This window comes from Trichomycterus rosablanca, chromosome 27, assembly GCF_030014385.1.
Source record: "Trichomycterus rosablanca isolate fTriRos1 chromosome 27, fTriRos1.hap1, whole genome shotgun sequence".
Lineage (NCBI taxonomy): Eukaryota > Metazoa > Chordata > Actinopteri > Siluriformes > Trichomycteridae > Trichomycterus > Trichomycterus rosablanca.
In genome coordinates this window covers 7,623,237-7,647,009 of record NC_086014.1, presented here as the reverse complement: position 1 = coordinate 7,647,009, position 23,773 = coordinate 7,623,237, and the positions used below count along the sequence as shown (strand labels likewise).

At 39.1% G+C, this 23,773-nt stretch overlaps 1 protein-coding gene across 6 annotated transcripts in view; it reads left to right on the top strand.

Moving 5' to 3' along the window:
* Positions 1–22,981, top strand: part of lcor (ligand dependent nuclear receptor corepressor) — a 32,486-nt gene extending 9,505 nt beyond the window's left edge. For 2 of the 6 annotated variants that reach the window (XM_062989867.1, XM_062989868.1), the window contains exons 2-5: positions 4,358–4,502; positions 15,219–15,468; positions 19,412–19,499; positions 21,744–22,981. In XM_062989867.1, coding sequence (XP_062845937.1) covers positions 15,270–15,468; positions 19,412–19,499; positions 21,744–22,914 — 1,458 coding nt within the window. In that variant the 5' untranslated portion in view covers positions 4,358–4,502; positions 15,219–15,269 and the 3' untranslated portion in view covers positions 22,915–22,981. Of the gene's footprint in view, positions 1–4,357; positions 4,503–9,517; positions 9,559–14,571; positions 14,662–15,218; positions 15,469–19,411; positions 19,500–21,743 lie in introns of those variants that run through there. The other 4 variants (XM_062989866.1, XM_062989869.1, XM_062989871.1 and 1 more) reach the window with 4 other exon arrangements.
* The last annotated feature ends 792 nt before the right edge of the window (positions 22,982–23,773 follow it).

Genomic DNA, 23,773 nt, shown 5'->3' with positions numbered 1-23,773 from the left:
AGCGATCAAGTGACAACGAAGCGGCTTCGTTTACAGCAGAGCCGTAGAGAGAGAGAGTTGCGACACTTCTTGTTCTCGCGGTCACGTGGTTTATGTACCCCTCCAGTAGTTCCAAACAAACCCGGCGCTGTCATGGGACAAGCAGCAGTGAGTGAAATATTAAACGGCAAATAATAAAATATTGTACAATTTCTGGGTATTTTCACCTGCCTTTACATTTACTGCATCTGCTTTAATGTCAGTTTGGTATATGAAGTGGAAGATTTTTATAATGACTTAATAGGTTGTTCTTGTTAACACACAGTACATTATATTAGCATACATTACATAATGTGATATCATTAAGTAGTATAAACAATATACAGTACAGAGATTAAAGAGCTTTTTTTCTTTTTTTTTTTTTGCATAAACTATAATCTCCCTTCACTTTCCTGAGGATTCATAATAATAATAATAATAATAATAATAATCATTTTGGTTAAACACTGAGCCATGTGGCTGGATTCATAATGTTTACCTGCACTGAATGAACAGATTCATAAACACACTCCCGTACCTTTAACATTATTGTGCAGGTACATGAAATAGCTTCATTCATCTCTTATTTCATGAGTGATTAATAATTCATTCCTACATGTAATACATGAATTAATTCATAATAATATGCACAAGTTCATTTTGTCTAATGTAAGTGGTGGACAAGGTACACAAACCATGTAGTTGATTAGAAGTAGGTAAAATATTACTCCAGTAAAAGTAGTAGTAAAAGTAAAACACTCTTTACCTCCACTTCACTGAGTATAAGTACTAAACTATTTACCTTCCAATGTACTTAAGTGTGAAAGTAAAAGTAGCATGATTTATTATGGCTCTAATGTTTTATTATCATTTCTGTAACAAGACTCTTGATTAATCACCTCATTTTAGGTGAAAAGACTCTAGTGGCATTAATTAAGCTTAACTGACTGAGCTAAATTCAGTTATACCTATTAAATAAGATAAACATGTAACATTTAGTGCTGAGCAAATGCTAAACAATAACAGTATTAAGTATATTAATGACATCAAATTCATTATTTCTTTAAAACAAAGCAACATACAGCTGAAAATGCTGCTCAGTAGTGGAAATGAACAGAGCTCCACCCGGAGCTGTGCAGAGAAACGTCCCGCCCCCGTCACAGCGGTTCTCTATGGGAGTGTCGCTACTCTGTTCTCTCTACGGCTCTGGAATCGATTGCTCATCCTGCGTGTCCCGGATGTTTAGTCTGAATTTTTTAATCTGAATTTTGTGATCTGAATTTGACCTATCGAATTTGAGCAACCTGAATATATATTATTTGAATTTTATAAACTTGAATTTTTGATTTTGAATTTGTTAACATCAAAAAATGAAAGTGAAAATGAGTTATTGTAAAATGTGTGGGTTGAATTCTGAGCCAAAAAAGTTCAGTAATCAAAATTCAAAGGCTTAAAGTTCAGTAATCAAAATTCAAAGGCTTTTAAATTTCAAAATCTGATGAGACAGATTTACTTCCATAATGCATTAAATGCAATAGTTAATCAGTAATTTATATGAGTAACGTTATATAACTTCACATCATAGCCTAACGTTACCCTGTCTCGTCTTCCATATTTTTTGCTCTCGTTAATGAGAGCATTCATTCTAAATAATAAGCCTCCTCTACTTAATGATAGCTAGTTAGCTCAGCAGATAATTCAGTTAAGATATTTAACCTGTTATGGTTTAGTTGGCATAGCCAGTACACTATTTGTAATAAACTATGATACATAGCCTTCAGTTTGTGATAATTAATACAGCTTTCTCTTTTGCTCTTTCTATTAATAGCACTAAGCAATGGAGTGTGGATGAGAAGAGAAGAGGTTCATGCACCCCTCAAATGGCTGAGCTCTTCACAGACAGCATTCACATGTTTCTCAACGACATGTTATAAATGTTTTTGACTTCGAGTGATAACTTCTGAAACATAACAGTTTCTAATGCTGTCCAAAGCTTTCTTATTTAATTGAATTTTTTTTATTGTGATTGTGAATTAATGTTTCAAATATATTTAATTAAACTATCAAGCTTAAGTTTCATATTCATGTTTCATGGGTCATTATTTTAATTTGATATTGGAACTTAACATAACAGAGATGGAGGGTATGTCATAAATAATCATTGACTAGTCGACTAATTGAAAAAATAATCGTCAGATTAGTCGACCACTAAAATAATCGTTAGTTGCAGCCCTAGTTTCCAGTGTGTGATTGTCCATCCTAGATGCCTCAGAACCCAGAGAAGTCGACGCCGCTTCTGGACATGGTTAACATAAGGCAACTTTTTTGCACAGTAAAGTTTCAAGTGGCATTTGTGCAGTAACTCTGTATTGTAGTGCTTGATAAAGGTTTGCCAAAGTAATCCCTTGCCCATGTGGTTATATCAGCTATTGTTGAGTGGTGGTTCTTGATGCAGTGCCATCGAAGATCATAGGTGTTCGGCTTGCGCCCTTGGCTATTAAGCACTGAAATTCTTCCTTATTCCTTAAATCGCTTAATGATATTATGCACTGTGGAGGGAGAAATATGCAAATCTCTTCCAATCTTTCTTTGAGATACATTGTTTTTAAACATTTCAATAATTTTCTCACACATCAGTCACCTGTTGACATCACCTGTTTGAAATCACATCATTATTTAATTTTTTCATGTTACTACTAGCCCTAAATTGCCCCCGTCCCAACTTTTTTCAAAAGTGGTGCAGGCCTGAACTGCAGGAATGGAGATATATTAACAAATAAAATAAAGTTGAGCAGACAAAACTGTCTGCAATCAAATAAAAGTAAATGTAAGGAACACTCTGTTTTTATTTTATTTGCATTTTCCATACTTTTTCTGATTTGTGGTTGTATTATGTTTAAGTGAAACAATAATTCTTATTTTTATTGATTATTGCAATATATGTCATTAGCGTTTTTTCGGCCAGGCCTTTGTTTTAAACTGGCCAGCAATGAGTGCTGGTCTCAGTCCAATAGAAAATATTTGAAATCTGCTACTGAAAACCTTCAAGAGAGAGAAATATGCAAATCCCTTCCAATCTTTCTTTGAGGTTCATTATTTGTAGACATTTCAATAATTTTCTAACGCATTTGTTGATAAACTGGCCACCCCTGGCCATCTTTGCTCATCAAAGACTCAGCCTTTCCTGGATGCTGCTTTTGTACCAAACCATGATTACAATCACCTGTTGACATCACCTGGTTAAAATCATTATTTAGTTTTTTCACCTCATTACTAGCCCTAAATTGCCCCGTCCTAACTTTTTTTGGAATGTGTTGCAGGCCTGAAATGCAGGAATGAAGGTTTATTAATAAATGAAATGAAGTTGAGCAGATAAAACATGAAATATCTTAGGTTCATCATATCTGCAATCAAATAAAAGTCAAAGTAAATGTTAGAAACTCTGCATTTTTATTTTATTTGCATTTTCCATACTGTCCCAACTTTTTCTGATTTGGTTGTAATTATGTTACTGTTTTTCCTTTTGCTTCTAGGCTTTCCAGCTACTCTTTTACTGTTAGTACTAGTTTAGCTAACATAGAGAGTGTTTGCTATGACTACAAACCAATGTCTTTTATAACAAAATTATGTTTTATTATAGTGTTTTTCATTTTTTGTTTGATATATTTTACACTAAATGTCCACCCCTGGCATAACTTGGGGCTAGCCCAATAGTCTGCTTGTCCATCCATTGCAGAATAATCTTATGACTTAATGTGTACAGGTTTAGGGAGAAATTCAGTACCAGGATTATGACTCAAATTATGCAGTTTTTTTTGTGGGGATTGCAATAAAAGCAAAGCCATGGCAACTTATTGTTGTGATAGTTATGGTCGAGATCAGTATATGATCAACTAGACTTGGTGATTGGAGATTCAGGGCTTAAATCTTCAAATACCAAGTCTAGTTGATTGTCTCAGGCTGAACTAAGTCTCAAGTTTATATAAAAATGACACTTAAGTTAATAATTGGTAGTTTTAAATAGACGTCCCAGTTTTTAGCTTTTTTGTAAGAGGCTTAGATTTGTACGTGTTGTGAGAGTTACGGATGTTCTGGAGAAGAAATGTCCTAAAAGTCTGTATTAGAGTATTGCATTATTCCCCTTATTACAACTTTCTGTAGCAAGTGCAATTTTACACCTTCTTTAGGACCAATCATAATAATGCATACTGCATGGTTTGCTAGAAAGTAGGAATATGATACAAATGACATGTGAGATTGGACCCAATTAATGTCTTGTAACGTTGTGTAAAATGACTGTTGTTTGAAAGTCATCCCGTTTATCATTTCTGTTTTTTAGTTTACAGTGATTCAGATGCTTGGCACTTTCTCCTAGGAACAAGATCTTTTTGGCTGCATATGTCCTAATGTCTGAGCTGGTTTTTGGTGGTTGTAAGTGTTGCCACACTCCCAGGGGATCTAGGAGTAACAAAACATCAGTTCAGGTAAGGCACCAATGTTTAGTGAGTTTGTGCTTGTGGTGACACAAGTCTTCTAGCATTTTTTGCAAACTGACCCTTTTAAATCTGCAAGTAAGGAGTTGGGTGTATCTGTTAATACTGGTATGTCCTTCCCATTTTGTGAACGCCTTGAAAGTATATGGACCCCCTGACATTTTGCACACTTCATTGTGTTATGGATTCAATTTAAAAATATAAAAAAAACATGTTTGTAAAATGTATTAAAATTAGATTGCTGTGGCACTTCAAATTGTGATTAGAGCATCCTGTTTGCTTTAAATACCTTTTAGATGTGTTTAGAACTTATTTGCATTTTAAATTAGCCCACAATTTACAGTGCAACATCAGAAAAAAAAGCCATGAAGTCCACGGAACTGTCTCTGGATTTCTGTGATTCAATTGTAGAAATACATAGATCAGGGCAAGGATATAAAGTCTTAATGAAAAAGCCTTAATGAAAACCTACTTTTCCAGATGGCACACAAACTTAGACTTTAAACTTAGTTTGCCTTTAAATATGACAAAACCTAAAGAATAAAGGCTTCTGATCATGCTTGAGAGGATCTGCCATTAAAACTACCAAATTCGCCTGTGGAAAGCTTGTTAAGACATATCCACGATAACCTGCAGCTGTAATTGCTGCTAAATAGGCTGCCAAAGTATTAGTAAAAGGTTCTAAATATGTATGTGCAGCTTGATTTATAGGGTGTCTGTAATGTATGGGCGGTATGACGGTACATTCGGTATACCGTCTTTGATTCCTCATACCGTATGGATTTTCTATATACCGCCACATTCTAAAAACAAAAGCTTGTTCCTAATTGGCTTTAAAACCAAGTGGAGTGGTCTAGTCAAAGTCCTGACTTAAACCATTTTGAGATTCTGTGACAGGATCTTAAATAGGCAGATCATTATTGAAAGCCCTGTAGTATAGCGACACTGAAACTGCTTTGCAAAGACAAGTGGGCCAACATGAACGAACGTTGTTTGTTTATTTTTTACATGGGTGTTAATAAGGTGTGTTTTAACCAGTTTTTTTTTTCCAAAGCAATAAATTACCATATAAAATGTTTTAAAACGTCCAGGCCCCAAATATGTACCACTATTATTGTTCAGCCTTTATTACATATGACCAATACATTCCAAAAATCTTCCTGTAAAGTAAGTTTGACACTGGACGTCTGATATTCACTGTTTGTGTTGCAAATTACAGACTGTTTCGAAAGGGATCACATGGGGCTGGCACCTCAGCATTTGGCCTAAATCATGTGTGCGGTTGAAAATACTTTTGTGCATGTTCAACGTGACTTCAATAATGAACTATGGGGCACAGTTCATCACAGTTCTGTTAGCCATCCACTACTAATAGCAAGGCAATATAAGGAATTAGGTAGACAATTTAATAAAAGTTACATTTTTAATTAAGCCACTAATTAATTTGTCCATGGATTGGTGGATCTTGACAGAAAAGTAATCAATAAGTTTGCCCAGATGAGAGATAATCGTGCGTCTTCTTTTCAAGCAGTGAATTGGTGACTCTGTTTTGCATTATTACAAGACATTTTATTATTTTGGCTGTAGGTTAAGGCACAGGAAGCATTGTGTTTCCCTTCTCTGAAATACTGCTTTGGATGAGTCATTACAGTTGCAGCCTACTTTATCTTGATGTGTGCATTTGTGACTTCATTGATGAGGTGCGCTTGAGTGCTTAATTAATTTGCTATACCATTTTTAATTTTATCTGTAAAACACATCTGAAGCTATTTAACACTAGAAGTCCCAGAGAGGGGTCATTTAACATTTCTACCTTTGGAACCCAGAGACGGGTCGAATGACCTGAAGGATTTTAGCTAACATCCTATAATCACCATCTTTTGTTCTGCAAATAAGGCCATTACTGTCGCACCACAGGAGGTTGTTGTTTTCCATTGAGTTTAGCCATTTAGTTTCTAGTTAGTTCTATTCAGTTTATTGTATTTGATAATATAAAGACTATACATATTGTATTTAGTTTAGTTTTATTTGAGCAAAAAAGCACTGAAACAATGAATCATTTTTTATATATTTTAAATAGAGAATTAGAAATTTTAGAGCAAGGTACAGCTGTGAGTAATGACCAGAAGCATTTGTGTCTAAGTCAAGAGGACTGAAATTTCAGTGTGAAAAATATACAAAAGAACAACTGTTATTTGTTTCCATGCTTTTTATTTTTGTTATAAAAATAATAAAAAAAATACAAGGAATAAAACAATTCCACACATATTTACAATAGGCTGCAGTGGGGGGCTGCGTGTGTGTGTGTGAGTGGCATGTCCTTCTTGTGTGACTAGCATTTCAGCACTCACTCAGCAGTCTGTCTGCACTGTCGGAACATACCTGGCACTGCCTGGGTATGTCCCTGGTACATTTGCCACACGTGTATTTGTAGCAGTCAACACATCTCTCAGTTGCACAATTGTTCGTGCATCGATGGTTGACCTGACACTTCGCCCTTTTGCCAGGGCTGGGTGTGGAAGGTTGTTGCCGAAGGAGTTTCTCCTTGCGTGCCTTCTTTTCACTCACATGAGTCACCTAACTATTTTGCAAGCTCAACCAGGAAGTCCACCCGTCTCTCCTGCACCCCAGTGCATGCCTGATAAAGAACATGCGCATTCAGTGCTGCCATGTCAATCATGTTGTAGAACACGGCGACTGGCCATCTCCGTGTTCCTGCACGCACGCTGTACTCCCGCACCATTTGGTCCATTACATCCACACCGCACTTTGTGTGGTTGTATTGTGTGACCATGTTTGGCTTCCTTTTGTTGGTATCCTCAGTCTCAACCACGCTGTGCATGCTGCTGAGAATGTAGACGGCCTTCTTTCGTTTGGGTGCATACACTGTCAGTGTGGCACCAGTGGTTGAAAACACCTGAGTGGTGAATTCAGTGCGGTCCATCTGTCTAGCGGATTGAGGAATTTCCCGGCGACTCTTGTTGACTGTGCCCAGGATAGTGGTTTTCCGGCTAAGCAGTCGTTGTGCAAGTGACAATGATGTAAAGAAATTGTCCGTGGTTACAGTTCTGCCCTTGTCCATGAATGGTTCCATCAGCCTCATCACTACATATCTTGGCAAGGACCCCAGTCTCTCCCCGCTGGGACGACTGGGGTCCTTGCCAAGATATGGGAGGACATTACAGATGTACTTTGATTTCAAGTCGCAAGCCACCCAAAACTTGATGCCAAACTTGTCTGGTTTTGTTGCAATGTATTGCAGAAAACAGCAGCGAGTCTTTGACGGGAAAAGCTGTTCATCAATAGTGATGTGTCGACCAGGGTTGTAGGATGCGATGCAGTTGGTGACAAACGATCTCCACACATCGGAGATTGCAGCAAACTTATCGGTCTCCGCTCGCTCACTGCGTGTGAACATGTCATCAAAGCGTAGGTGTTGCATGATGTCTTGGAAGCGGTTTCGGGCCATAGTTGCAATGATCCTTGGGTTTGCCAGGTTTGCTGACCAGCTGTCACGTAGTGATGGAACCTTGGTCACCCCCCGCAAGATAGTGACTGAAATAAATGCCAATAGTTCCGGGAGATCCATGAACCAATCCACCTGCTCCGTGTGACGTGCATGTTGAGTAGTCCATTCTTGAATGCTACGAAGCATGTCAAGAGTGATAAAACAGAGGAAGCTCTGAAGGCGACTCCGGACACTTCGTCTGGCCTTAGCCCTTGGCTCTCCATCTGTAGGGTACGGTTCTATTGGGGTGAAATGGAGACGTTTCCCCACTTGTACTTCACGCCACACTGTGCCATCTTTTGCGGTCTCTGTCGGCTCACTCGCCAACCGAGCTCTCTTTTTTGGTAGAGGAGGAGTCTCCTCATCTGCAAGATAAATAATTTCAAATTAACATTTTGTTTTGGTTCTAAATAAAAAAGATAGTCAGGAAATAAAAATAGGTAATTTGGTTAGAAAAATCTAACCTGAAGACAGCTCAGTCCGAATCCGGTTGAAGGACTATGTCTTCTCCATCTGAGTCACAAGGGTTGGTGTTGCTCAGGATCAGTTCCAATGCCTGTTGAGTGGTGAGCCTTCTCTGCATTTTGTTTCTTTTGAACAAAATAGGTGAAGCAGTCACCTATTTATCCCCCACAGCACAAAAGGCTGCATGCAAATTTGCTAAGGTGTTAGCAACCTTATGCATATCCCCTGCACAACAATGCAGCTGGGGGGTGGGCAGACACACTCAGGAGCAGCTTACATTCTTTTGCTTACACTCTTTTACAAGACCTTTGTTGAGGTGGATCAACACAATTAATTTGTTTTTGTCTGTCATTTTGAACCCACTTCTTTCACATCTTTTTTTAAAAGAAAAACATAAATAAATTATTTTAGAAAAACTTGAAAACTTGAAACAGATTGTATGTTTTGCAAACTATATGTACATTTGGCAAAATGACCTGGATAATGCAGCACAACATCACGGATCAGCAGCAAAAGGTCACATCTCTCCCAAAACACTTCATGTGTGCTTCAAAACAAAATGTGTGTTTTATACAAATTGTCAGTTCCCTCAAAATGCAAAGTCTCTTGACCTGTGTTTCACATGGTGTTTTGAGGATGTCATCTCGGTTAGAAATTGATTTTTTAGGTAAAATTTATTGATTTATATGGTAAAACTTTTTGACTTATAACTGTACTTAAAAAGCTGACTTTTGGATGGAAAAAGCCATTACATAATGTCTGGCTAATTCTCTGTACAGAACATTTAGGAACAGGGAACTGAAACTGATCTTTGTGAAGACCCAGGACTCTTGCCAAAATGTACAGGGGTACAGAAAAAGATTTTGTATGCTTCAGCATTTTGTGCAAAAGACAGCGCACACACATAAGCATTTTTGACGTGATCAGGAATTAATGAAGGTATAAAACTAAAGAGTGACCAGAGGTGGGGGCTCTTTTTGCTTTTTTCCTCTCTGGCGCTTCGCTTCTTGCTTTGAACTTTTCTCTCCTGAGAAGCTTCAGAAGACTCGTCTGGATCCGAAGGAAGACTTAGACGTAAACTTACTTATATTCATATTAATAAATCATCATTATTATTTGACTTAATCTTGAATTTTGGTATTTTTTGTCATTGACACCCAAAAAAGTAAAAGATCTGTCTTTAAGGCCATTGGCTCAGAAAGGCCAGGTTTTTAGTCCTTTTCAAGTATTAGACAGACGTTAGTGTGAATTCAGCTCTACATTGGTTACATTTATGACAAGACAGGTAGTTAGTTTACACATGATTCATCTGTTCAAGTTCAATGTCAAACACCATCACAGACAATTTTGCATCTCAATGGAGATCCCAGTGAAAACCCACATTCTAGTTGTTTTCTGCAAGTACAACTAATTTATGAATAGGGCGTTCAAGGATGGTGGGGTTTTTGACCACACTTTTTTTTGGTAGAATTACTGGATGTTTCAAGTCAAGAGGTAGGGAAGCTTCTTTCTTTTTCTTTTCTTTTATCCTCCCACCCTAACAACACAGTCTTTCAGCAATGGGTCAATCTGGGACAACTGATGGCTATGACTCAGTATTTGCATTTCATTTTCAGAGGCATCATTTTGTGCCAATTTTACCAGCACAAGACTGGCCCTCCTTCTGTCCTCGATACTTATGGGTTCTGCCACTTTGGATCTTTTGGCTAGTCGCTGGATCCTAGCAACAACATTCAATACTGTATGCCATTTTGAGAACCGTTTAAATCTCTTCAAAAAATTGTTCTCCTTTACTACTTTAGTCTGTAGCACTTGTATTGTTTTGACTTCAGGATCACCAACCAAAAGTTCTGAAACTGGATTTGATGTTACAATCTCTCTTTCCCACAGGAACTTGGGTCCAGTAAGCCAATTTGATTTAATCAATTCTGCTACTTTAAAGCCTCTGCAAGCGTGATCTGCTGGATTCTGACCAGTGTCAATATAGTACCACTGTGCTGGGTCGGTTGTTTCTCTAATTCTTTGGACTCGATTTGCCACTAAAACATGAAACCTTCGAGCTTCATTATTGATATAGCCCAAGCCTACTTGTGAATCTGTCCAAAAATACTCCTGGTCAATTTTGAGTTCCAGCTCTTCCTCTAGTATATTGCTGACTGCTGAGGAGACCATTGCAGCTGTTAACTCCAGCCTTGGTATGGACACAACTTTTGTGGGTTCAACCCTTGCTTTACCAGTGACTAAGGAGCAATGTACTTCTTCTTTACTCACCCATTCGGATGTATGAGCACTGACTATACCCCTGAGTGCTCGCATCAGAAAAATTATGCAGTTCAATTCTCTGAGGTTTTCAGGAGCAAAGTACCTTGGAATCTGGAGTTTTTGCAGATTTGTCAGATCACTTAGCCAGCTCTCCCATCGTGGTTTTAATTCCTTGGGCAGTGGTTCATCCCACCCAATGCCTCTTTGGCACATTTCTTGCAGTACTTTCTTTCCCAATATAAGGAAGGTAGCCAGGAAGCCTAGTGGATCGAATACAGAAGCTACAGTAGAGATAATTCCTCGGTGTGTTGCCGGTTTCTCATTCAGACCCACCTTAAAGGAAATGTGTCATTGTTTATGCTCATTGTTTATGTATCATAATTCAAATTCACATCCTGAATTCCACTAGCTTGTTCACTGGCAGGACTTTTCTGTTGTTGGAGATGAACTTGTGAAGGCGTAATCTCCCCTTTGTACACACATTTTGCACGCTTCTCACCAGCTTGATGGCTGCGTCCACAGATTCTAAACTGATGAGGTCATCATCAACATAGAATTTCCTCCTGATGAAGTTGGCTGCTGCAGGATACTCCTTTTCACTTTTGCTTGCAAGATACTTCATTCCATAATTTGCACATCCAGGAGAGGATGCTGCTCCGAATAGATGGACTTTCATTCAATAATCCGTTGGCTCTGAATTTGTGTCAGCATTTTCCCACCACAGGAATCGTAAGTAGTCTCTGTCCTCTGGGCTTACATGGAACCTGTGAAACATCTTTTCTAAATCACAGATGATAGCGATTGGGTGCTTGCGGAACCTGCAGAGCACTCCCGTCAGGCCATTTGTGAGATCAGGTCCAGTCAGCAAGTAATCATTCAGAGACATGCCCTCATACTTGGCAGAGCAGTCAAACACAACCCTAATTTTTTCTGGCTTTCTAGGGTGATAGACCCCTTGGTGAGGACTATACCACACACTTCCTGTTTTGGGTTGGTGTTCAGCTCTCTCTACTTCACCATCCCTGAATACACCTTCCATAAACTTAAAATAGTCATTTTGAATTTGGGATCTTTGGGGTCGTACCAGAGCCAGCTGCTTATTTTCTGGCAGCTGGGGGCGTGTTTTAAAGGGAAGGGGCAGTAAAGTTGTAGCGATAGTACAGTTAAACCTGAAGCCGTCTGCAGAGCTTCTCTCTTTTGCCTGAAGACTGCAAGGAAATGAAGCAACCACTGCACGCTGGAGCCTGTAGAAAACATCACTGTAGAGCTGTAGCCCAGGCTTGTAAAACGCTGCCCTCTCCTGGTAAAGTTATGGCACTCTTGTAATGTCAGGAGATGAAACTCCCGTTGTTCTCCTAATGTTCTCCCATGAACTGAAAGCCTCTTTTCCTCTCTTGTCTTCCCGTCCACACGCTGTCTCCGCACTCGTGCTTCTTCCCGGACACACAACGCCTCTTAATTTGGACTCTCGGCTGTGCTGGCGGAACGTTTTCACTGAAGCTGCACCGGTCTAATGAAAAAATGGCCACGCTTTGTACAGATGTTTTTTGAAGATTTATCTCTCTCTCTCTCTCTCTCTCTCTCTCTCTCTCTCTCTCTCTCTCTCTCTCTCTCGCGTCAGCAAACACCGTGAAAACTACAAGAAATAAAACACTTAAAAGTCCACATGCATTTGAGTCCTTTAAAGTCTCTTAAATTAGAGCCCATTGATAAGCTCAAACACGTTAGCATAACCAAATGTGAGAATATTAAATAAAGTTGCTTACAAAGTACATAATTGTCCATGTAAATACACAATTACAACATTAAGTACAAATACAACAATAAATAAAGTACAATTACCGTGTGCGCCTCTTAGACCATAACCAAAATAGGGTTAGTTTGGAGCCATGAGTCTTTCTTCTGCACCCTTGTTGGTTCTGACCCACAATGCCACGGTTATGAACTCAGTATTCATGAAACAAAAACACTAAACATTTAACTGGAACATGTCTTTGAGACAGTTACAGTGTCTGCAAAAACATATTTCCATTACTAATGTAAAGGCTTATTTTTCCTTTGGATAAATCTTAAAATTGAAGTCTTTTTTATCAGAAGAGTGTTAATACTTTTGGAGTTATTTTTAATCTATTGTAAATATGGCCATACCAAATACTAATAAATTCTGAAATTCATGCAAGTTTTTACATTGTTCCATTGTTACATGTAGAAATTCTTTTCAGTGCTTGTTCAACATTTGTTGGGAGTTTAGAATTATTATTTATATTACATTTATTATATTATATATTATTTTTATATTTATTATTATTATTATTATTATACCGTAACATAAGTTACACAGCAATACAACAGCTGTAGGCTTCAGTAGGCAGCAAATCATATAATATTCCTCTATAGACAGCTTTTAGAGTAATAATTAAAACAGTGAATTCCAGGTATGTTTTACTGGCCATAAATATTTCAGGTCAGTTGCTAAACCAATGTTATAAGCGAACTGGAAGCATAGATATATAAAATTGTCTACTTTTCTACAACAGACCAGTGGTCAAGTTGTACAGTGGAGTTTACAAACCTTGTTTTATTTGATAAAGGGAGAGCTAAGGGTAATTGTACAATACTTAAATATTAAATAAACAATAAAAAATTAATTTATTGCAACCGTTTCCCATCATATATTGTCATTTTTGGGGGCCAAGCAAAGTGTATAGTACTCAAAACCTTCATTATATACAACCCCAAATCAGAAAAAGACACAAATAAAATTAAAATGCAGTGTTTCTTACATTTACTTTGACTTTTATTTAATTACAGACAGTTTGAACCAAGATATTTCATGTTTTATCTGGTCAACTTCATTTTATTTGTTAATATACCTCCATTCCTGCATTTCAGGTCTGCAACACATTCCACAAAAAATTGGGACGGGGCAATTTAGGGCTAGTAATGAGGTGAAAAAACTAAATAATTATGTGATTTCAATCAGGTAATGTGAACAAGTGATTGTATTCATGGTTTGGTACAAAAGCAGCATCCAGGAAAGGCTGAGTCTTTTATGAGCAAAGATGGCCAGAGGATCTCCAGTTTGTCAACAAATGCATGACAAAATTATTGAAATGTTTAAAAACAATGTACCTCAAAGAAAGATTGAAAGGGATTTGCATATTGGGCTTAAGCTGAACGCCTGTGATCTTTGATCCCTCAGACAGCACTGCCAGACAGCACTGCATCAAGAACCACCACTCAACAATAGCTGATATAACCACATGGGCGAGGGATTACTTTGGCAAGCCTTTGTCAAGCACTACAATATGAAGTTACATGCACAAATGTCAGGCGGCACGGTGGCTAAGTGTGTAGCACTGTCGCCTCACAGCAAGAAGGTCCTGGGTTCGATCCCCAGGTGGGGCAGTCCGGGTCCTTTCTCTGTGGAGTTTGCATGTTTTCCCCGTGTCTGCATGGGCTTACTCCGGGTGCTCCGGTTTCCTCCCACAATCCAAAGACATGCAAGTGAGGTGAATACTAAATTACTAAATTGTCCATTACTGTGTTTGATATAACCTTGTGAACTGATGAATCTTGTGTAATGAGTAACTACCGTTTCTGTCATAAATGTAACCAAAGTGTGTAAAACATGACGTTAAAATCCTAATAAACAAACAAACAAACATGCACAAATGTCACTTAAAACTTGACTGTGCAAAAAAAGAAGCCTTGTGTTGACCATCTCCAGAAGTGGCGTCAACTTCTCTTGGCTCGGAGGCATCTTGGATGGACCATCACACTGGTCTTTTTAATTTTTAATTTTTTTTATTTTTATTTTTTTAGAAAAAATGGACGCCGTGTGCTCCAAACCAAAGACGAAAAGGACCATCCAGACAAGTCCAAAAACAAGTCCAAAAGCCAGGGTCTGTCATGGTATGGGGCCGTGTCAGTACTCTTGGCAAAGGTCATTTACACTTGTTCCATGCTGTCCCAACTTTTTCTGATTTGGGGTTGTACATGGTGAAATTAAAACTATTTATATTATATGTAATTATGACTTTAGAATAAGCCATATATATATAAGACGTATAAAAAGTCCCAGTCATACAAAATAAAAAAACATACTGTGATATACAGTGAAACCGTCAGAATCTTAAAAAAAAAATACAGTGATACAAATGTTTGGTCATATTTAAAAAATCGTGATACAATTTTTTGCCCTCTTGCACACACACACTGCAGTGTGACCAAGTGTTTCTGATGGATGACTTTTAGAAGGCACTTTAAGGTACTTCACTGTAAGGTTTAGAGGCAATACTTAGTCCATAAAACTGATTTGCATTCACAAATGTTATTTAAATAATATACTGAAAAATTGCTTGAAACATATGTTTAAAATGTAATAATGACATGTTCTAATTTGGTAAGGTATCATATTCCAAATGTAATTGTTTAATGTGTTTTTCTCTCTCTCTCTGTGTTTTTTACAGCAGACCTCACAAGCGTCCTAGTTCAGTACATTCCTCCAGTGACACAAGATTATGCAGCGAATTATTCAACAGTTTGCCTTAGAATATACCTCAAAAGACAGTTTAACTCAGGACACACCTCTGGACCCAGCTGGAAACAGCCCTGCTTTCTCAGAACAAAACCCTGTTCTTAGCAAACTTTTAATGGCTGATCAGGATTCTCCATTGGACCTCACTGTTAGGAAGCCAGATGTGGAGTCCAGCCAGCAAGGTGTCTTTACAAATACAGAAGTCACATGACATAGTTACATGTTTAGATACACCATACTACACTACTATACACCATCACTACTATATTTTAAGAATGTCAGACTAATACAACAAACTATTTATTCTGTACACTATTTCTTTCAGTTTTCATTTTCTTTATCACACTCCCAGAGGCTCAGAAGTTTACATACATGTGGTTAGTATTTGGTAGCATTGCCTTTAAATTGATGATTCTTGGGTCAAACCTTTTAGAAGCTTTTGACAATAAGACAATTTTCACAAGCTTTTCACAATAAGTCAGGTTTATTGGCCTTGCTGCTTGTACATGCTTTTCCGTTGCCCATACATTTTCGGAGGAATTGAGGTCAGGATTTTGTGATGGTCACTCTATTATCATCACTGTGCATCCTTAAGCAATTTAATGAGAAAACTTTGCCACAAGCTTTAACTTCCTGGCTGATGTTTTGAGATGTTGCTTCAGTATCTCCACATAATTTTTCTTTTCTTATAAATGCCTCTATTTTGTCAATTATGGCTTTTCTGCAGTAAAGCACTCCCACAACATTATGCTGCAACCCTCATGATTTGTGGTGGTGTTCTTTGGCTTGCAGGCTTATCCCTTTTGCCTCCATACATAATGATGGTCATTATGGCAATTTGTGATTAATCAAATCAGAAGACATTCCTTCAAAAAGCAAGGTCTCCATTTTTATGTGCAGTTGCAAACTTGGCTTTTTTTGGAGCAGAGGCTTCTTCCTTGCTGAATGGTATTTTGTGTCGTGATTTTCTCAAATCTTCTATCACCCAAGTGAAAAATTACTGGCCCCCCTGAACCCAATAACTGTTTGTACCACCTTTAGCGGTAACTGCAATCAAACATTTGCTTTAACTTGTAATAAGTCTTTTACATCACTGTGGAGGAATTTTGGCCTCTCTACTTTGTAAAATTGTTTTTATTCAGCTACATTGAATTTAAGGTATTTGTCACTTTGATTGTAACTCGACCTCTCTAAAACCTTTGGACCATTGTCTTTCTGCATTACACTTCTGCGCTTAAGTCTCAAATTGACGGGCTGACATTTTCCTTAAGGATTTTTAATAGAGAACAGAATTCAATGTTCCACCAATTATAACAAGTCATCCAGGTGTTTATTTAGATATTTTTTGGCAAACATGAGACAACCTTTTGTATTCTTTTTGGTAAGCAGTGGATTTGGGCAAGTGAGGCCTGCAGTTCTTTAAATGTTTGTCTGGGTTCTTTTGCGATGGCCTGAATGAGTCGTTGATGTGTTCACTGTTCCGATTTATTTTTGTTTGTGGGTAATAGCTCTCATTGTGGTTTGCTGGCGTCCCAGGGCTTTTCCGCTTAACAGACTGGTAGATTTAGTTGACTTTGTTTTTATCCGTACTCTGTATTGAAATCTTTGTTGAATGTGACATCATGTGTTGCATTTAAAAACTTGTTCCACACAGATTTAACAGGTCTGGCAGTTATTATGCCTGGGTGTGGCTGGTGAAATTGGTTCCACTTGTTAACCGAATTTGGTTAACTGGTTAATTTAGTAGCTATTGGGGCAATTATTTTTTTACACAGGGCTAGGTAGGGCTGCACAGCATTTTTCCTTCAACAAAAACAATAAACATTAAAAAAGCATTTTTGTATGCAGAAATAAACCTTCGAGTCACATTATAATGACCACTTCCTACTTTTGATGACGGCAGCGTGTAGTTAATGAAGGAAGTCATGTTTCGTGAGCGATAAGCTGTCTGCACGCCGTGGACACTGCGGAGCACCATGTGCCATTAATGTGAGAGGTGAACAACAGCTACGATGGTGAGCAATTGTGGACTGACACGCTACAGTGGAGCAGCTCACCACCAAAATGAATGAGGGGCTACCAGATGTGAGTCTTAAACAACAGTTCAACGAAACCTACTGATTATGAGGCTCCGAAGGAGATGAATGGTCACTGCACCTCTGTTAAAGAAGTTGCATCGGCAGAAAAGGCTTGTAATTGGGATTGGACCTCAGGCGAGAAACAATAGAATAGAACTTTATTGTCACTTGTAATTGCGTACAGTTACAGTGAAATTAGCCATCAACCCGTCCAGAACATTCAATATGACAAGGGGGGAGACAGAACGGGAAGACAGGATAAGAATCAAGAAATGATAACACATTGGGAGAGTAGGAGATTAAAAAAAAACCCCAGCAACCAGATTGTGCTCCCTGAGGAGCGCACTATGGTAACACGAAAAAAAGCCCCTTACAGCACACAAGCACATGTAAATATAAGAACATAACATAGTCACACAACCAGCCACGGGTTAGGGATCTGGGGATAGGAAAAGTAACTAACTACGACAAGCAGCCACCCGGCGATTCGCAGCCATATACCAGCGCGCGCTGCAGACCCGTCCTGCCGTATTGGTGGGATTAAGCTGAGTGGAGACGTTGGGTTGGGGGTTGGGAAAAGTTCTGTCCTGTAAGCAAAAAGTCTGTACAAAGTTTGCGATAAGATGGCGTTTTACAGCAGTTGCTACCCAGAAACAGTCAGAGAGCAGGGGAGGTTAGGTACGAGATGACCCGTAGCAACAGGTCCTCTGGAGGAATTCCTTATCAGCAAGGCCGAAGCTGATAACGGGAAGCCAAAGAGCAGAAATGACTTGTTAATTAATCTGTGCATGAGTACAATTTCTTTAACACATGCTCACAGATTGAGTCAGTCTCTGGTTCACACCGTTTTGCAAAGCCGTTAGTTTCTCCAAGATGGAATCCATATTGCGATTTATAGTCACAGTCTGAGTTCCAACGGCTCTGCCCATCATATCAATCAAATTGGGCAGTTTCTGGGGACCTTTGACAACTGACCCAACTCTTTTAATTTCCCGATATAGCAGGGTAAAGCCTAATCCAATCAGCAAAAACCCCATAATTAAAGTTCCGAATAGGTAAACATCCTCTATGTCCTCTAACGAAAGAGGTGCCAGGCACACGACCCTCCATTTCTCCCACGAGTCCATCGCGACCGCCATCTGCGTTCTGCCGGGGCATGTGGGTTCCCCCGAACCCGAACTTCTCGATGAGAAGATGGTGTCAATAGCATTCAGAGACCATTTAACCAATTCCATAATTTGTTCTTTGAAGAGCAGTGCTAAGAGAATCCCCGTAGAGTAGAGTAGTCGAGACAAGACGATACAGGAGAAGCCAAGCAGGAAAGATAAGGGAGGAGAGAAAAGTGCAACCGCCTTCCACGAGAGCAAGAGCAAGAGCTCAGTGAAGAGAATAAACACCCTGGAACCACTGCTGTAAGAACACAAGTTGGTGGTGGCAACATTATGGGGATTGTTTTCGTGGCATTCTCTGGAATGCATCCATGTGGCAGGCACTCTCAGCCAATATGGGTATGAATCCATCCTTGCTGATCATCTTCCCTGGGGTGGATGGGATCTTCCAACAAGACAATGCAACATGTAACATGGCTAGAAATGTCCGACATTGGTTGGAACAACATGACCAAGGCTTCCAAGTACCACCCTGGCCCCCTAATTCCCCAGACTTAAACCCAATTGAGCATCTGTGTGACCACCCCGATCAGCTATTCGCTCTATCCTCCCCCACACACCCTCTAGCAGCTGCAGTCAGCATGGCTCCAGATACCTGTGACCTTATTGAGTCACTCCCAGCCCGTCTAGCTGCTGTCCATGCTGCATACGGCGGTTACTATGGATATTGGCTGGTGGTCATAATAATGTGACTCGAAAGTGTAGAAGTAATTGGTGAAAGGGCAAATACTTTTTTCACAACACTGTATATGTTGCTTTTTTAAGGGATGTCTTGGGTTTCTTTATTAAACAATTGTACTTTTTTATTAAAATGTTACAGTGAAAATGTATAATGCTTTTTGCTTCATTAATATTTATCATGTTTATTCTATTTCCAGATGGAGTTCTTGATCTTTCAACTAAGAAAAAACGGAACCATAGCAGCATCTCCCTCAAAACAGCTCAAGATATATCTTTAGTCAGACAGTAAGCCTATATATTTGTTTTAATTCTTGCTTATTTGAAAAACATGAAATTGTAAAACAGTGTGTGTCTATTTCTGTATTCTTTATCTTATGGAACCTGAAGATGTTGGGTTTAATTACAGCTGGGTGACTACAAAAAAACAACTTACTATATAAAACTGTGGTACAATATTGACCATTGATCAAAAACAGGAGTTGCACTGGCAGGCAAGTGGAAAAAAATAATAATGCTAATTAATATATAGCGACATGTTGGCTTGGTGGGTAGCACTGTGGGTCCACCTAGGACCTTCTTACAGCAAGAAGGTCCTAGGTGGAGCGGTCTCTTTCTGTTTAGAGCATGTTCTTCCCGTGTCTGCATGGGTTTCCTCCGGGAGCTCTGGTTTCCGCCCACAGTCCAAAGACATGCAGTCAAGTTGATTGAAGCTCCTAAAATTGCCCTAGGTGTGAATGTGTGGGTAGAATAGATAGAATAGAATGCCTTTATTTGTCATATATACATTTACAGTACAGTGAAATTTTTTTTTTCCTTATCCCAACTTGTTTGGAAGTTTGGGTCAGAGCAAAGAATTAGCCATTGTATGGCACAGCTGGAGCAGATGCTCAAGGGCCCAACAGTGGTTGCATGGCATAATCAGGATTTGATCCCACAATTTTCCTATTGATAGCCCAAACCCACTAGGCTACCACTGTGTGAGTGTGTTTGTGTGCCTGTGTGTGTTGTGCCCTGTGATCGACTGGGCCTGTCCAGGGTGTTTTCTTCCTTTTGCTGGGTAAATTGTACCCATTGCAACTCCTCTGAAAAGGATTAAGCAGTGGTAAAACAGACAATGAATTAATTAATTTCTAGGACTAAATTAATATTTGCTATCAATACACGATAAGTACTTTTTATAATGCTTCAAACCTTCTAACAACCATAGTAGTAGGATTGTTCATGTATCTTTATTTCCTTCGTGATCAATAAAGTATCTATCTACAGGGGTTGGACAAAATAACTGAAACACCTGTCATTTTAGTGTGGGAGGTTTCATGGCTAAATTGGACCAGTCTGGTGGCCAATCTTCATTAATTGCACATTGCACCAGTAAGAGCAGAGTGTGAAGGTTCAATTAGCAGGGTAAGAGCACAGTTTTGCTAAAAAAATTGCAATTCACACAACATTATGGGTGACATACCAGAGTTCAAAAGAGGACAAATTGTTGGTGCACGTCTTGCTGGCGCATCTGTGACCAAGACAGCAAGTCTTTGTGATGTATCAAGAGCCACGGTATCCAGGGTAATGTCAGCATACCACCAAGAAGGACAAACCACATCCAACAGGATTAACTGTGGACGCAAGAGGAAGCTGTCTGAAAGGGATGTTCGGGTGCTAACCCGGATTGTATCCAAAAAACATAAAACCACGGCTGCCCAAATCACGGCAGAATTAAATGTGCACCTCAACTCTCCTGTTTCCACCAGAACTGTCCGTCGGGAGCTCCACAGGGTCAATATACACGGCCGGGCTGCTATAGCCAAACCTTTGGTCACTCGTGCCAATGCCAAACGTCAGTTTCAATGGTGCAAGGAGCGCAAATCTTGGGCTGTGGACAATGTGAAACATGTATTGTTCTCTGATGAGTCCACCTTTACTGTTTTCCCCACATCCGGGAGAGTTACGGTGTGGAGAAGCCCCAAAGAAGCGTACCACCCAGACTGTTGCATGCCCAGAGTGAAGCATGGGGGTGGATCAGTGATGGTTTGGGCTGCCATATCATGGCATTCCCTTGGCCCAATACTTGTGCTAGATGGGCGCGTCACTGCCAAGGACTACCGAACCATTCTGGAGGACCATGTGCATCCAATGGCGGTGCCGTGTATCAGGATGACAATGCACCAATACACACAGCAAGACTGGTGAAAGATTGGTTTGATGAACATGAAAGTGAAGTTGAACATCTCCCATGGCCTGCACAGTCACCAGATCTAAATATTATTGAGCCACTTTGGGGTGTTTTGCAGAAGCGAGTCAGGAAACGTTTTCCTCCACCAGCATCACGTAGTGACCTGGCCACTATCCTGCAAGAAGAATGGCTTAAAATCCCTCTGACCACTGTGCAGGACTTGTATATGTCATTTCCAAGACGAATTGACGCTGTATTGGCCGCAAAAGGAGGCCCTACACCATACTAATAAATTATTGTGGTCTAAAACCAGGTGTTTCAGTTATTTTGTCCAACCCCTGTATCTCTGTCTATCTTAGGAATTCCATTATAACCAACCAGCCCGAAGACGAGGACGAGGACGAGGACGACGAGGACGACGACGACGATGACGACGACGATGATGATGATGATGATGATGATGTTGATGTTAATGATGATGACGATGATGACGGCCTCCCATTACATGGTTTGCAAGATGGAATTCAAGAGAACTATACTGGCACTTCCCCTGTCAAACTACCACTTGCCAGCTCACTTCTTATAAAGGAAGAACTTGTAAGTCAAAAGCACCACCTTCTTGCCCAACCTTTTTCCTTTAGCCTAGATAAAGTAAGACTTCTTAAACCCCATAAATATGACTCTTTTCTGTCTCGTAATGCCTCACGGGAAAAACCCCATCTAGATAATTTAATAACAAGTAAACAGGTGAGCAGTTATCTTGGTAATCTGAAGAAGCTTCCAATTCTCCTGGAGAATCAAATGTTCACCAAGGATACAAATGCCTCCTATAACCAGTCCCTTAATATCTCAGTAAAGAAGGAAGCGGGTAACTCTCCACCAGTGGACTTAAAGATTCCTCAAGTAAAGGGGATGGATCTCTCCTGGAACTCTATTAACAACACCTCTGATCTTTATAGTTATAGCTCTCTGAATGTGGGCAGTGTGCACTCAGAAAATTTGCTAAGCAGGAGGCTTAGAGCAATCTTGCCCAAACAGACTCGAAGGGCTGGCTTAGCAAGCCTTCATGGTAAAAGTGTCATGGGGGAGTATTGGGGCTTGGATGTTGATCAGTCAAAATCTGTGCCTCAGTATCACACTTCAGATCCAGAAGCAGATCCGGCAGTCTCCAAGCAGCCACGTAAAAAGAGGGGTCGGTACCGCCAGTATAACAGTGAGATCCTAGAAGAGGCTATTGCTGTGGTGATGAGTGGGAAGATGAGTGTCTCAAAGGCACAGAATATATATGGTATTCCTCATAGTACTCTCGAGTACAAGGTAAAAGAAAGGCTGGGCACACTGAAGAACCCACCAAAGAAAAAGATTAAACTGATGATGAGGATGGAAGAACAAAAATCTGAGATGATGAAAGAAACAGAATCTACATCAACACCAGCTGCCGCATCGAGCACAGTGCAAGTAGATATTTCGCAAGAGTTGGGGGACATTAAAGAATCCCACATAAACCCAGCACAATGTATAACTAAATGAACAAAACTAAAGTATTTTGGAAAGGGACAGGGCTTTAGGTGTGCCAGTTTACTTTATATTATCTGGGTGAGCGAAACAATAGTGATCTAAGACAGGGTTTTTCAAAAATTTGTGAGCCAAAAAAATGGTTTGCAGAGAAACAAAATAATAATTAAATAAATGTGTACGCAAACGCCACTTTGTGGAGGCTTTATGTTGCATCTTGTATAGAGAGAGTAAAATGCATCATGTTGCCTGGGTCGTGTAAAAAATCATGGACAAAATGTGGGTCACTTAAAAAAAAAGTTTGAAAAACCCTGATCTAAGACATCAAAATGTTGGCTTATCTTAAATTTTAAGTATCTTATTAATCTTTGTCTTATTAACTAAAATATATTAAAGCCATAAATGAGTGAAAACTATACAATCTACTTTAAAAAGAAAAGCATGCTTCCTTAACATACAGTTTTTTTTCTTAAAATACATATTTGGGATAAAAATAGGTTAGAAATGAGCCCCTTAGAAACCAATGTCAATCATTTCCTAATAATCATGACCCCCTCTCTCACGTCACAGAGTTTTAAATATAATTTGGTAAAAAAAAGTTTTACCAATTTTAACAGTGGACATCATACTAACTGTTATCCATATATTTGGCTGGCTACACTGCAGAAAACATACTGTACTGTCAGATAATTCTGTTTTTTTAAAGTTTATTTTTGAAAAAAATATCTGGCAGTAAAATTTGAATACTTTTAATTAGTTAAAATGTAAAAATTAACATTTTCTTATTACAGGTGGAATTACCTTAAACTATTTTGTATTAATAATACAATTTTGTATAACTCATCATGAGAAATAGTAATAGATTTGGCTGTGT